Source organism: Pelophylax lessonae (genome assembly GCF_965119305.1).
Source record: "Pelophylax lessonae genome assembly, chromosome: 4".
Taxonomy (NCBI): Eukaryota; Metazoa; Chordata; class Amphibia; order Anura; family Ranidae; genus Pelophylax; species Pelophylax lessonae.
The window spans coordinates 667,859,131-667,874,015 of NC_138771.1; the positions used below are offsets into that span (position 1 = coordinate 667,859,131).

Consider the following 14,885-nt stretch of genomic DNA (forward strand, 5'->3'; position numbering starts at 1 on the left):
ATAACAACAGATCCCCCAGCGACCATAGATCCACCAGCATCAGAAGACCCGGCTCCAGCACACTCTAGTACCCCTTCCCATTACATACATTGTGTGGGGGAGGGGATGGAACTGCGTTCCCTCTGGAAAAAAGAGTTTCCGGATCGTCCAAGAACATGAAACTACGTAACATAGCAGAGACTTTCCTGTCTGCTCAGCCAGGTCAGGAGGAGTCCGGGGTCTTCTGTACTCACTGTGTGGACTCTCCTGTTGAAAAAGGTTTCCCTAAACTGACCAGGAACCTGCATAGTACAGTGATGAGTCAGTAAAACATGGGAGAAAAGTGTGATCAGCCGACACCTCACTATAGAAAGAGATGTCATGTTTATGGTATTTATGTCCTGTAAGAACAGCCAACCAGGAGTGAAATGTTTTTCAGTTTATAACAAAGTTCAAAGGTCCATGAAACAACTTAGAGATAAACTCAGAGAATATCAGAGACGTTCACTTCCTTCTGCTGTCAGCGATGGCGTCTGCAGATCTGAGAGCTGAGCTGGAATGTTCCGTCTGTCTGAACATTTATACAGATCCTGTAACCCTGAGATGTGGACACAACTTCTGCCGGGTCTGTATTGATGGTGTGCTGGATACACAGGAGGGGTCTGGAGGATATTCCTGTCCTGAATGCAGAGAGAAGTTTCCGGATCGTCCTGCACTGCACAGGAACATGAAACTACGTAACATAGCAGAGACTTTCCTCTCTGCTCAGCCAGATCATGAGGAGTCCGGGGTCTTCTGTACTCACTGTGTGGACTCTCCTGTACCTGCTGTTAGATCCTGTCTGCACTGTGAGGTTTCTTTGTGTGATAAACACCTGAGAGTCCACAAAAAGTCCCCAGAACACATCTTATGTGACCCCACCTTGTCCATGGAGAGCAGGAAATGCTCCGTCCATAAGAAGATCCTGGAGTATTACTGCACTGAGGATGAGACCTGTATCTGTATATCTTGTTCTATGATTGGAGGACATAAAGGACATGAGATGGAGTCACTGGATGAGGCTTCTGAGAAGAAGAAGAAGACGCTGAGGAATGTTCTGCAGAAACTTCTGACAAAGAGAGAGGAGACGGAGGAAAGAGTCCAGAGTCTGGAGGAGCACAGGAGGAAAGTAGAAGAAGAAGCAGCTGGTGACACTGAGAGAGTCACTGCCCTGTTTAGAGATCTCAGGAGACGTCTGGAAGATCTGGAGAAGAGAGCCCTGAGGGACATCTCCGGGCGGGCAGAGCGGGTCACTGTGCCCCTATTGGATTTGATCCAGGAACTGGAAATAAAGAAGGAGGAGCTGTCCAGGAAGATGGTGGACATTGAGGAGCTGTGTAACATGACGGATCCACTGACTGTCTTACAGGAATCAGACACAGGTGACTTGTGTGATACTGAGGATGGAGATAATGAGGACAGAGAGAGACATGAGGAACTCCTCCATGATGGAGGGGGTCTGGGTGTGGCGGGGGTCTTACACACAGGTTTATCTGATATAATAAGAGAGGTAAATGTATATTTCTATATACAGGGAGCTGCAGACATATTACTGGATGGAAACACAGCTGGTAATTATCTACAGATATCAGATGACAGGAAAACTGTATCCTGGTCAGATATAGACCAAAATCACCCAGAAACACCAGAGAGATTCCAGTATTCTCAGGTGATGAGCAGTCAGAGTTTCTCCTCAGGGAGACATTACTGGGATGTGGATGTCGGGGGGTCAGAGAGATGGGCAGTCGGGATGTGTTACCCCAGTATAGACAGGAGAGGAAAGAAGTCATGGATTGGAAATAATAAGAAGTCCTGGGGATTGGACAGGACTGATAATCAGTATTGGGTGATACATGACAGTAAATGGACCCTCTTACCCACCAATCTCTCCAGTAACAGAGTCAGGATAGATCTGGATTATGAGGCTGGGCAGATCTCCTTTTATGATCTGTGTGACCCGATCCGACACCTCCACACCTTCACCACCACCTTCACTGAGCCCCTCCATGCTGGGTTATATGTATGGAGAGGTTGTATAAAGATATGTGGGGGGAGGGGGGAGATGTGAGAACTCCACCCACAGTCTGGTGACATCACAGGGAAGGGTGGTGAGATTGGTCCATTGTTCAGAAAATGATTTTAGATAATGACAACATCTGGGAGAAGTATGAGGGCTGTCATTGCAGGCCTTGCTCTGAAAATGCTAGTTACCTGGCTGTGTACTTTGTTCAAACACTGGGACACTATTGTATCCAAAGCATAGACATGACAGCCAGGAAACTAGCATTCTCAAAGAAGGAGTTTAGCAATGACAACCCCCATAAATCTTGACAGATGTCCTTTTACCCCTTGCTGACCATCATCTGTATATATACGGCCCATCAGGAAGAGGTTATACCAAGGTCATGGCCGCAGAAACCGGCGATCGACTGTTTAGTAAAAGTAATCCGGGTGGCTTTACAATGACCAATCACTTTTACAGCACTGTGAAGGATCACCCCCTCCCATCACTGCCTGCAGTGCTTCCCAGGCTCTCCCAGTTCTCCCAGGAGACCGGGACTGTGGTAAGTGGCCAGGACAGGATCACACTGAGGAGATGGAGGAACACCAGTTCTGTGATCTCCTCTGGGATGAATGAACCCAGAAGTGATAATGATTTAATTGCTTCCAGTTTAAGAACTTCTCCTCTGCCCTCTAGAGGTCAGGGGAAACATTGGAGGGTGTAATAGACCCCCCGATCTCTCCATAAAGAGGACCTGTCACCTGCCAAAAGCTACCACAAGGGGGCCAACCAGTGATGGTTACTTTATTCCTCATTTTACTGTTTCTATTCACCACTTCCAGACCGCCCACCGTGTATTTACATCGCTACTTTGACGTTATATACCGGAGATATGGCAGCAGATAGCAGGTAGCTGCCATAACCTCATTATATTTATAAACGGCGGGCGGTCGGCTTTACCTTAACCACTTAAGCCCCGGAAGATTTTACCCCCTTCCTGACCAGGCCCTATTTTGCGATTCGGCACTGCGTGACTTTAACGGACAATTGCGCGGTCGTGCGATGATGTACCCAAATGAAATTGACGTCCTTTTTTTCCAACAAACAGAGCTTTCTTTTGGTGGTATTTGATCACCTGTGCAATTTTTACTTTTTGCGCTATAAACAAAAAAAGAGCAACAATTTTGAAAAAATAACAATATTTTTCAAATTTTTTTATATGAAATTCCCCCAAAAAAATGTAAAAAATCTAAATTTTCTAACATTTTTGGCCAATTTGTTTTCTGCTACATATGTTTGGTAAAAAAAAAATCGCAATAAGCATATTTTGATTGGTTTGCGCAAACGTTATTGCGTTTACTAACTAAGGGAAAGATTTATGTCATTTTTGGTGGGGTTTTTTTTAACGAGTAATGCCGGCGATCTGCGATTTTTTTTTTTTGCGGGACTGCGACATTGCGGTGGACAGATCGGACCCCTGACTGACATTTTTGACACTTTTGGGGGTACCAGTGACATTACTACAGTAATCAGTGCTATAAATATGCACTGTTACTGTAAAAATGACACTGGCAGGGAAGTGGTTAACTTTATTGGAGATGCAGGGGTTAAATGTGTCCCTAGGGGCGTGTTTCTAACTGTAAAGGGGCGTGGCTTTTCGTGTAACCACAGAGATATACGATCCTGCATAGCAGGACCGTATGATCTCTGCAGTTACATAGGGGAGAAAGACAAGTGGCTGTGTTTAAATTAGCCGCCTGCCTTTCTCCCTCTGCACCGGACGATCGCGAGTGACCGGCAGACATCGGGTCAGCCGGTCACACGCGTGGACTTGTTAGGGAACGAGCGGGGGCGGTAGCACGCCTCTGGCGGTGCGCACTAGCCCGCACGAGGCTCACAGGCTAGTGACGTAGTACTATGTCACTTTGCCTGTACGGGGCTGACCGCCGCAGTAAATAGTCGTGCGATGGTCGGCAAGCGGTTAAAAGTGGTCCCAGTGGCAGATTCACCATGGGATCACTTTTAGGCGTGGTGGGAGAGGTGCACCCCCCCCCCCCCCCTGCATGCCATCACTTCCACTGCTTATCGGAGAGATCGGTAGCAGTGGAAAGGATCCGATCCCGTGTACAGATGGGCAGGAAGTCGAGTGAGGGCAAGATGGTCCCCACTCCACTCCACTCTATGCCCTTGGAGGACCGGAGTGACGTCACTTCCGCCCTCCGGCATTAAAAGGGCCCATTTTTTCTTCTTGAAAAAAACATAAAAATTACTCTTTTTTATTTTTTTCATTGCTTTTTAGTGTAAATGAGAGATGTGAGGTTTTTTTGACCCCATTAAATCCCCCCCCATTGATCACATTAAAGAGGACCTGTACTGATTATTTCTATTACAAGGGATGTTTACATTTCTTGTAATAAGAATAAAAGTGATCATTTTTTTTCATAGGGACAGTGTAAAAAAAAAAAAAATGAAAGGTAAAATAAATAAGAAAAAAAAAAAAATTTAAAGTGCCCCGTCCCTCCGAGCTCACGCGCAGAAGCGAACAAATGTAAACGGTGTTCAAACCACACATGTGAGGTATCGCCGCCATCGTTAGAGTGAGAGCAATAATTCTAGCCCTAGATCTCCTCTGTAACTTTAAACTGGTAATCTGTAGAAATTTTTAAAATGTCACCTATGGAGATTTTTAAGTACCAAAGTTTGGTATTCCACGAGCGTGCGCAATTTTTAAACATGACATGTTAGGTATCAGTTTACTCTGCGTAACATCATCTTTCACATTATAGAAATTGGGCTAACTTTACTGTTTTCTTATTTTTTAATTGAAAAAGTGTATTTTTAAAAAAATAAGAAATTGCATTTGTAAGACCGCTGCGCAAAAACGGTGTGACATAAAGTATTGCAACAATCTCCATTTTTATTCTCCATGGTCTCTGCTAAAAAATTATATATAATGTTTGGGGGTTCTAAATAATTTTCTAGCAAAAAATACTGATTTTATCTTGTAAGCAACAAATGTCAGGAATAGGCTTAGCTGGTTAATGTGTGCAGTTTTCAGTCCTGGAAATACACGTCTCCTTCATACAGGAGAGAATTCTGGGAAATCTCTGGCAGAAAACATGAGCAGGAATGAGTCTGCCCAATCTCCTGTTATATGATAATAGCAGACCATTAGCTGGGACTCTCCCTGGCTTGTCTTATCTTATCTCCGCTTTATCACACAATGCTGATACAAAAGTCTACATTGAAATGTAAAGTGATGTATTATTATATTATGGTGGGGGGTGATGGAGGTGAAAAATTTTGAAAAAAAAAATTTTTTTTCTTAGATTCTGTTATAAAAAATTTAGCAAATTGCTCAGCGCTGTCACACTTTGAATGACAATTACTCAGTCACTGTACCCAGTTTAATTATATACCATTTATTTTACATAGATAGAGCTTTATTTTGGTTATATTTAATCACCACTACTTTTTTTTCTATATAATGGAAAAAAGACAAAACACTTTGAAAAAAATGTTTTCTTTCTTGGTTTCTGTTATAAAATTTAGCACATTTGTCAGCGCTGTCACACTTTGAATGACAATTACTCGGGCATGCAACACTGTACCCAGATGAATTTTATATAATTTCTTTGAAATAGATAGAGCTCTCTTTCGGTTATATTTAATAGCTGTTTTTTTTTTTTTCCCCAAAATAAGAGAAAAAAGACTAAAAATTTTGAGAAAAAAAAAACGTTTTTCTTAATTTCTGTTATAAATTGTAGCTAATTTTTCAGCGCTGTCACATTTCAGTGCCAATTACTCGGGCATGAAACACTGTACCCAGATGAATTTTATATAATGCCTTTTAAATAGAGCTTTCTTTTGGTTATATTTAATCACCACTGATTTTTTTCCTATATAAGGGAAAAAAGACAACATTTAAAAAAAAAAATGTTTTCTTAATTTCTGTTATAAAATTTAGCAAATTTTTCAGCGCTGTCATACTTTGAATGAAAATTACTCGGTCATGCAACACTGTACCCAGATTCATTTTATATAATTTATTTTAATTAGATAATGCTTTCTTTTGGTGATACTTATTCACCACTGACTAAAAATTTTGAAAAAAAGTTTTTCTTAATTTCGGTTATAGATTTTTGCAAATAAATAATCTTTCTTCATAAATTTAGGCCAAAATGTATTCTGCTGAATTCCTTTGGTAAAAATAGGCCATATTATAGTATATTATTCAGTCTTAGTAGTAGAATTATTAGTATATTATTTAGTCTATGTGAAAGTTGTAGAGTCTACAAACTATGGGATATATACGAGGGGTCTTCAAAAAGTTTCCGCACTTTTATATTTTTGTTGGAAACGGTGAGGGCGGGAGGAGTAGTCATTGGTCGTGTCTGAGAGTGTCATGTGACTCGTCTGTCTGGAAGGCCGGCTGACCTTGCAGTTTAGTATAAGAGTTGTCACGCTGTGGTGAAGATGGCTGAGAAACTTATAAAAAAAAAAAAGAGCGGGAAGTTTTTGAAGAATCCTCGTATTTGAAAATTGATCAGATGATGTACTGACAGATAAAAGTTAGGCAACCGCACTCCAACTTGAGAGTTTGAAATGAATAAAATCCATTTATTGAAGATTCAAAAAAATCCATAGTGACAAAAATCAGAGACAGGGGACAAACACCGTTAACGCATTTCACAAAAATCATATTCGCTTAGTCATAACCATGGAGATACATGTGGAGATGCTGCCTTAATAGTGGACTGCAACCAAAAAGCCAATTTCCATTAATTAGGTGCAAGGTTGAAAACCATGAAATGCTGATTGCCAACAAGAGTGGAACAGGGCAGATTTCCATAATAGAAAAGAACGGAAAGACTCCACATGAATGAAACTGATGTACTGACGGCCTATCTCATTATTCTTTAGGCCCTAAAATACCAGGACAGTACAAATACCCCCCAAATGACACATTTTTGGGAAGTAGACAGTCCAAGGTATTTAGTAGGAGGCATGGCAAGTTTTTTGAAGTTGTAATTTTCTGTCACAATTTTTTTGGAAAATGAAGAAATTAAATAAAATGTGGGTTTTTTTTCCTCACAAGGTTGTCACATTAACAAGTTATTTCTCACACACAGCATGGGCATACTTATAATTACACCCCAAAATACATTCTAAACCTCCCAAGTAAAGGGATAACACATGTTACATAGTTACATAGTTGGTAAGGCTGAAAAAAGACACCAGTCCATCCAGTTCAGCCTGTGGTGTGTGAGTGTGTGTGTGTTTATGTCAATAGTACATTGTATATCCCTGTATGTTATGCTCATTAAGGTGCCCATCTTATAGTTTTTTTAAACTATCAACAGTCCCTGCTGATACCACTGTTTGTTGAAGAGAATTCCACATCCTTACTGCTCTGACCGTAAAGAACCCTCTACACAGTTTAAGGTTAAACACCATCTCTTCCAAATTTAGTGAATGGCCGCGTTTTTTTTTTTAAATGCCCTTTCACTGAAAAGTTTTTCCCCATGCCAGGGTTACCTAACATAGGTATATATCTCATAGTTTGTGTGAAACTTTTTCACAGCTTGGATGCACGGAGGGACCCAAAATCCAAGGAGCACCTTTTGGCTTTTAAAGAGCATACATTTTGTATCTCATTTTTTGACTACCTATCATATTTCTTGAGATACTGAAGTGCCAGGACAGGAGAAACACCCACAAAATGACCACATTTTGGAAAATATATTTTCTAAGAGTCTTTTGAAAATATAATTTTTTTTCTGCAAGTTTTTGGAAAATGCAGAAAGAAAATGATAATGTACTTTTTGCACAAAGTTGTCAGTAAGATATTTTTCACACACAGCATGGACATAGAATTACACCCCAAAACACTTTCTACTGCTCCCGAGTATGGGGATATCACATGTGTGAGACTTTTTCACAGGTAATCCACATAAAGGAGCCCAAAATCCAAGGAGCACCTTCAGGCTTTCTAGGGGCATAAATTACACTTCTAATTTCCTGACTACCTATTCAATTTTTGGAGGCCCTAGAACACCAGGAGAGGAGAAACACCCACAAAATGACCCCATTTTGGAGCATAACCACCCCAAGGTATTTCTAAGAGGCCTGGTGAGTCTTTTAAAACACATTTTTGGAAAATGCAGAAAGAAAATGAAAATAAAAACATAAAGTTGTCAATTTAATATGATATTTTAGGATACAGATTCAGGATACCACATGTGTGAGACTTTTTCAATGTTTGAAATGATTATGTACAGTACATTGTATCTTGTGTATCACACAATGTAACAACTTGTATCAAAACCAATGTACTGTAATGGTCCCCTCTGTATGAGTGGTCAGGGAATAAAGCTCAGTGTAGCGTCACCTATAGCAGTACCAGTTCCTATAATCCAAGCAAACCTAGCCTACTGGGGATCAGGAACACTGTTTTGCGGACTGCATTTGTCTTGTGTGGTGGCAATCAAGAACACTGTTTCTAGCTACACTGATTTGGATTACTGTGACTGGCTGCACTATTAGGGCTCGTTCACGCATGAGGTAGTGGGAAGGTAAAATCATGCAGTTGAGCTACTTTTTTATAGCCCCCCCACCAACCGCTACCCACTTTAGATGGAAATACAGCAGCTGGGGGTGTACACATGCCGCAGCTGTGACACTTTGCTTTGCAGTTTTGGCAGGAATTTTACCTCCTGCTGCAAATGAACGGGGGTGTTTGTGTGGGTTCCAAAGGGTTAAAGCAGGCAGTAAGGAGGCGATACAAAGCCTCCCCACTGCCTGACAAATGATCTCTGAAGAGTGATCCAAACACAGATCATTCTTTAGAGAGCACCGCACATATGAGCCTGGCCTTTAGGTGACACTGGGACTGCTGTGGTGGTGAATGGGAACACTGTGGCTGGCTGGCTGCACTGCTGTGGCTGTAATAAGAGATAGTGGCCGGCTGCATTGACATAAAGTGATATCAGAGAAGCCAGCCACTATACATGATTACCACCATAGCAGTACAATGTCATCATAGTGACACTATGCAGTCTCAGTCACTGTAAGAAACATTCACTTTCCTTTGACAGTCGATCACTGTGAGAGGAAAAACACATCAGAGGCTGCAGGCATGTGTGATCGCTGTGATTTCATTGGCTCTGTACCCTGCTCTATACCCCCCTCTGTAGCCCTCTCTGTACCCCGCTCTGTGATCTTCTCTGTACCCCTCTCTAAACCCCGCTCTGTAAACCACTTTGTACCCCTCTCTGTATCCCGCTCTGTGATCCGCTATGTACCCCGCTCTGTGACCCGCTCTCTCATCCGCTCTGCCTGAAGGCCTACAGGTGCAGGATCAGGAAGACATTCTAAAACTCCCTCAGGAATATAGGAATATCCTAGTGGTTGTTTATCTACAATGCCAGGTGGAAGGTGATTAATAATGGTATGCTATAAATAATAAAGGGGGACCCCAAGCAAAAAATATGGCATAGGGTTCCCTCATAAAATACATGCCAGACATTGGGGGCTGGCCTGCAGCAGAGTGAGACAGGTGAATAACACCCGAGCTCTGTCCAGGGCAAGTTTGAAAGCAGCAACACCAGGACACCTACAGCTACTGCCTATGACAGTGGAAAATGCAGGAAGGACACCGCAACTTATGGAGTTCTTCTCCATCCAGAACTCAGGAGAAGACAAGATGGCACCGGTGGTCAGCATGCTGAGCAGTGGCTGTTCTCCCCTGCCTCTAGCAGTGGCCATGCAGACTAGCTGAGTAGAAGCAAAAGGGAAGGAGGACCAAATGTGAGGAGATCCCCACAACCGCTGAGGTCACCCTCCACCAGCAGCCAAGAGAAAACCAAGTTAAGAGGCGAGACATATTTTACACTCATGGGATGACACCAGGGTGTTACTCTGCCTGCAAGATTTTCAAACTTCTGACCAGCCTCTATCAGACACTACTCTGAAAGAGAGGCTTTTATCATGAAAAAGCTCACTGCATACTGATATGACATCCATGATTGTGAATCTTAAACAGGATATGAACTTCAACTCAATAGAGCAGCCCAGTCACATACCTGGTTGGAGGCCAAGGGGACAAAAGGGCTTTCCTTGCATCTAAGATCCAAGCAACCCTGGATGCAATGACAGGGAGTGCAAGACTCATAGAAGTGTGGCTGCCATTAGGTTGGTCTGCCGAGAGCTGCTTCAGAAATTGTCAAGCTATGTGGTTAGGAGTAGTGTTGAGCGAACACGGACTGTATTATTCGTGTTCGTACCGAATAATTGGATTTTTGTTACCCGAACACGGACCCGAAAACTTTACTGTATGTTCGGGTTTAAAATCCGTGTTCGGTCATTTTATTTCCTGTTTTGTATGTAATGGCGTGCTTTTAATGGCGGGCTTTCAACAGCCAATCAACAAGCGTTTAACTGGTGTACCTTAAGCCATCCCAGCCATGCCTAATAATGTATTAGTAGCTGTGATTGGCCATCTGAAGCATGTGACCATGTCTTTATAAGTTCGAGAGCCCTAGCGTGCTGCGTCATTCTGCTGTACTTTAGGGAGAGAGCACACATCATACGTGCTGACTGCTGATTAGGGACAGACAGTGAAAAATTGTATTGTGTCCGAAAATAATGCAGGGACAGGTCGGAGTGTAGGCAGGGAAAGTTATTTGAGCATATTAGGGACAGGCTGGAGCGATTAGGCAGGGACAGTCTACATCGATTTTGCTGTGTGGGGGATGGTGCAGTGAACGATCTTTTTGAGCATTTCAGGGAAAGGCTGGAGAGTCTAGAGATTAGGCAAGGACAGTCTACATCGATTTTGCTGTGTGGGGGGTGGTGCAGTGAACGATCTTTTTGAGCATTTCAGGGACAGGCTGGAGAGTGAAGAGATTAGGCAAGGACAGTCTACATCGATTTTGCTGTGTGGGGGGTGGTGCAGCGAACGATCTTTTTGCCCTCACTTGAGCCCACTGAGGAGGAGGATGAGGAGGGAGAAAAAAATCAATTTTTATCAGTCAGTTGTGTGAAGCGTTCATCAGCTATATTTTACTACAAGTTAAAGGGGAAATTTTTTTTCCCCCTTCATAGCCTGCTTGCTGCTGACTCTCTCTGAGCTGACCGTGACATAAGACACTGCTGTGTTGTTCACATGTGCTATTGAGTGATTTTCAATTTTATATACTTTTTTCTATTCCACTATTCAATATACACCCTTTTGGGTTAAAAAAAATTAAATTGTGGCATAGTCTGTACTAATCTATTTAAAAATTACAAACTTAAAGGGGAATTTTCTTTTTTTTTCCCTTCATAGCCTGCTGCAGAACTGACCGTGACATAAAACATAAGACACTGTTGTGTTCACATGTGCTATTGAAAAATCACCAATTTTATATCATATTTTCTATTCCGCTATTTAATCTATACCCTTTGGGGTAAAAAGAACTAAATTGCGGCATAGTCTGTTTCGGTACGTGTGAGATACACCTTTCCAATTTTTGGGGCGCATCTTCCACCGCCGAGGATTGCAGGGTGCTTCAGTTTGCCTCCTGCCTGTTCTGAACTCCTCCTACTCCTCATTCTGCCTTTAGGGTACAAAAAATAGTAATCGGGGCCTAGTCTGGGTCTGTACGTGTGAGATACACCTATTTATATATCATATTTTCTATTCCGCTATTCAATCTACACCCTTTGGGGTAAAAAGAATTAAATTGCGGCATAGTCTGTATCGGAACGTGTGAGATACACCTTTCCAATTTTTGGGGCGCATCTGCCACCGCCGAGGATTGCAGGGTGCTTCAGTTTGCCTCCTGTTCCGAACTCCTCCTACTCCTCATCCTGCCTTTAGGGTACAAAAAATAGTAATCGGGGCCTAGTCTGGGTCTGTACGTGTGAGATAGATACACCTTTTGATATCATATTTTCTATTCCGCTATTCAATCTACACCCTTGGGGCGAAAAGAACTAAATTGCGGCATAGTCTGTATCGGTACGTGTGAGATACACCTTTCCAATTTTTGGGGCGCATCTTCCACCGCCGAGGATTGTAGGGTGCTTCAGTTTGCCTCCTGCCTGTTCCGAACTCCTCCTACTCCTCATCCTGCCTTTAGGGTACAAAAAATAGTAATCGGGGCCTAGTCTGGGTCTGTACGTGTGAGATAGATACACCTTTTGATATCATATTTTCTATTCCGCTATTCAATCTACACCCTTTGGGGTAAAAAGAATTAAATTGCGGCATAGTCTGTATCGGTACGTGTGAGATACACCTTCCAAATTTTTGGGGCGCATCTTCCACCGCCGATGATTGCAGGGTGCTTCAGTTTGCCTCCTGTCTGTTCCGAACTCCTCCTACTCCTCATCCTGCCTTTAGGGTACAAGAAATAGTAATCGGGGCCTAGTCTGGGTTTTTTACCTGTGAGATACACCTTTTTAGATCATATTTTCTATTTCGCTATTCAATCTATACCCTTTGGGGTAAAAATAATTAAATTGCGGCATAGTCTGTATCGGTACATGTGAGATACACCTTTCCAATTTTTGGGGCGCATCTTCCACCGCCGAGGATTGCAAGGTGCTTCAGTTTGCCTCCTGCCTGTTCCGAACTCCTCCTACTCCTCATCCTGCCTTTAGGGTACAAAAAATAGTAATCGGGGCCTAGTCTGGGTCTGTTACGTGTGAGATAGATACACCTTTTGATATCATATTTTCTATTCCGCTATTCAATCTACACCCTTTGGGGTAAAAGAATTAAATTGCGGCATAGTCTGTATCGGTACGTGTGAGATACACCTTCCAAATTTTTGGGGCGCATCTTCCACTGCCAAGGATTGCAGGGTGCTTCAGTTTGCCTCCTGTTCCGAACTCCTCCTACTCCTCATCCTGATCCTGCCTTTAGGGTACAAAAAATTGTAATCGGGGCCTAGTCTGGGTTTGTACGTGTGAGATACACCTATTTATATATCATATTTTCTATTCCGCTATTCAATCTACACCCTTTGGGGTAAAAAGAATTAAATTGCGGCATAGTCTGTATCGGAACGTGTGAGATACACCTTTCCAATTTTTGGGGCGCATCTGCCACCGCCGAGGATTGCAGGGTGCTTCAGTTTGCCTCCTGTTCCGAACTCCTCCTACTCCTCATCCTGCCTTTAGGGTACAAAAAATAGTAATCAGGGCCTAGTCTGGGTCTGTACGTGTGAGATAGATACACCTTTTGATATCATATTTTCTATTCCGCTATTCAATCTACACCCTTGGGGTGAAAAGAACTAAATTGCGGCATAGTCTGTATCGGTACGTGTGAGATACACCTTTCCAATTTTTGGGGCGCATCTTCCACCGCCGAGGATTGTAGGGTGCTTCAGTTTGCCTCCTGCCTGTTCCGAACTCCTCCTACTCCTCATCCTGCCTTTAGGGTACAAAAAATAGTAATCGGGGCCTAGTCTGGGTCTGTACGTGTGAGATAGATACACCTTTTGATATCATATTTTCTATTCCGCTATTCAATCTACACCCTTTGGGGTAAAAACAATTAAATTGCGGCATAGTCTGTATCGGTACGTGTGAGATACACCTTTCCAATTTTTTGGGCGCATCTTCCACCGCTGAGGATTGTAGGGTGCTTCAGTTTGCCTCCTGCCTGTTCCGAACTCCTCCTACTCCTCATCCTGCCTTTAGGGTACAAAAAATAGTAATCGGGGCCTAGTCTGGGTCTGTACGTGTGAGATAGATACACCTTTTGATATCATATTTTCTATTCCGCTATTCAATCTACACCCTTTGGGGTAAAAACAATTAAATTGCGGCATAGTCTGTATCGGTACGTGTGAGATACACCTTTCCAATTTTTTGGGCGCATCTTACACCGCCGAAGATTGCAGGGTGCTTCAGTTTGCCTCCTGCCTGTTCCGAACTCCTCGTACTCCTCATCCTGCCTTTAGGGTACAAAAAATAGTAATCGGGGCCTAGTCTGGGTCTGTACGTGTGAGATAGATACACCTTTTGATATCATATTTTCTATTTCGCTATTCAATCTACACCCTTCGGGGTAAAAAAATTAAATTGCGGCATAGTCTGTATTGGTACGTGTGACGTGTGAGATACACCTTCCAAATTTTTGGGGCGCATCTTTCACCGCCGAGGATTGCAGGATGCTTCAGTTTGCCTCCTGTTCCGAACTCCTCCTACTCCTCATCCTCATCCTGCCTTTAGGGTACAAAAAATTGTAATCGGGGCCTAGTCTGGGTTTGTACGTGTGAGATACACCTTTTTATCTCATATTTTCTATTCCGCTATTCAATCTACACCCTTTGGGGTAAAAAGAATTAAATTGCGGCATAGTCTGTATCTGTACGTGTGAAAAACACCTTTCCAATTATTTGGACGCATCTTACACCGCCGAGGATTGCAGGGTGCTTCAGTTTGCCTCCTGTTCCGAACTCCTCCTACTCCTCATCCTCATCCTGCCTTTAGGGTACAAAAAATTGTAATCGGGGCCTAGTCTGGGTTTGTACGTGTGAGTTAAACCTTTTTATAACATATTTTCTATTCCGCGATTCAATCTACACCCTTTGGGGTAAAAACAATTAAATTGCGGCATAGTCTGTATCGGTACGTGTGAGATACACCTTTCCAATTATTTGGACGCATCTTACACCGCCGAGGATTGCAGGGTGCTTCAGTTTGCCTCCTGCCTGTTCTGAACTCCTCCTACTCCTCATCCTGCCTTTAGGGTACAAAAAATTGTAATCGGGGCCTAGTCTGGGTTTGTACGTGTGAGATACAACTTTTTATATCATATTTTCTATTCCGCTATTTAATCTATACCCTTTGGGGTAAAAAGAATTAA

At 42.7% G+C, this 14,885-nt stretch overlaps 1 protein-coding gene across 1 annotated transcript in view; it reads left to right on the plus strand.

Annotated features, from left to right (window-relative positions):
- Positions 1-505: 505 nt before the first annotated feature.
- The window catches only part of LOC309553086 (uncharacterized protein), a gene marked incomplete at both ends in the record, with an annotated part of 111,974 nt that continues 97,594 nt past the window's right edge, over positions 506-14,885 (plus strand). Inside the window, 1 exon segment of the mRNA XM_082253985.1 lies at positions 506-1,857. Within this exon segment, the coding sequence (XP_082110111.1) occupies positions 506-1,857 (1,352 nt within the window).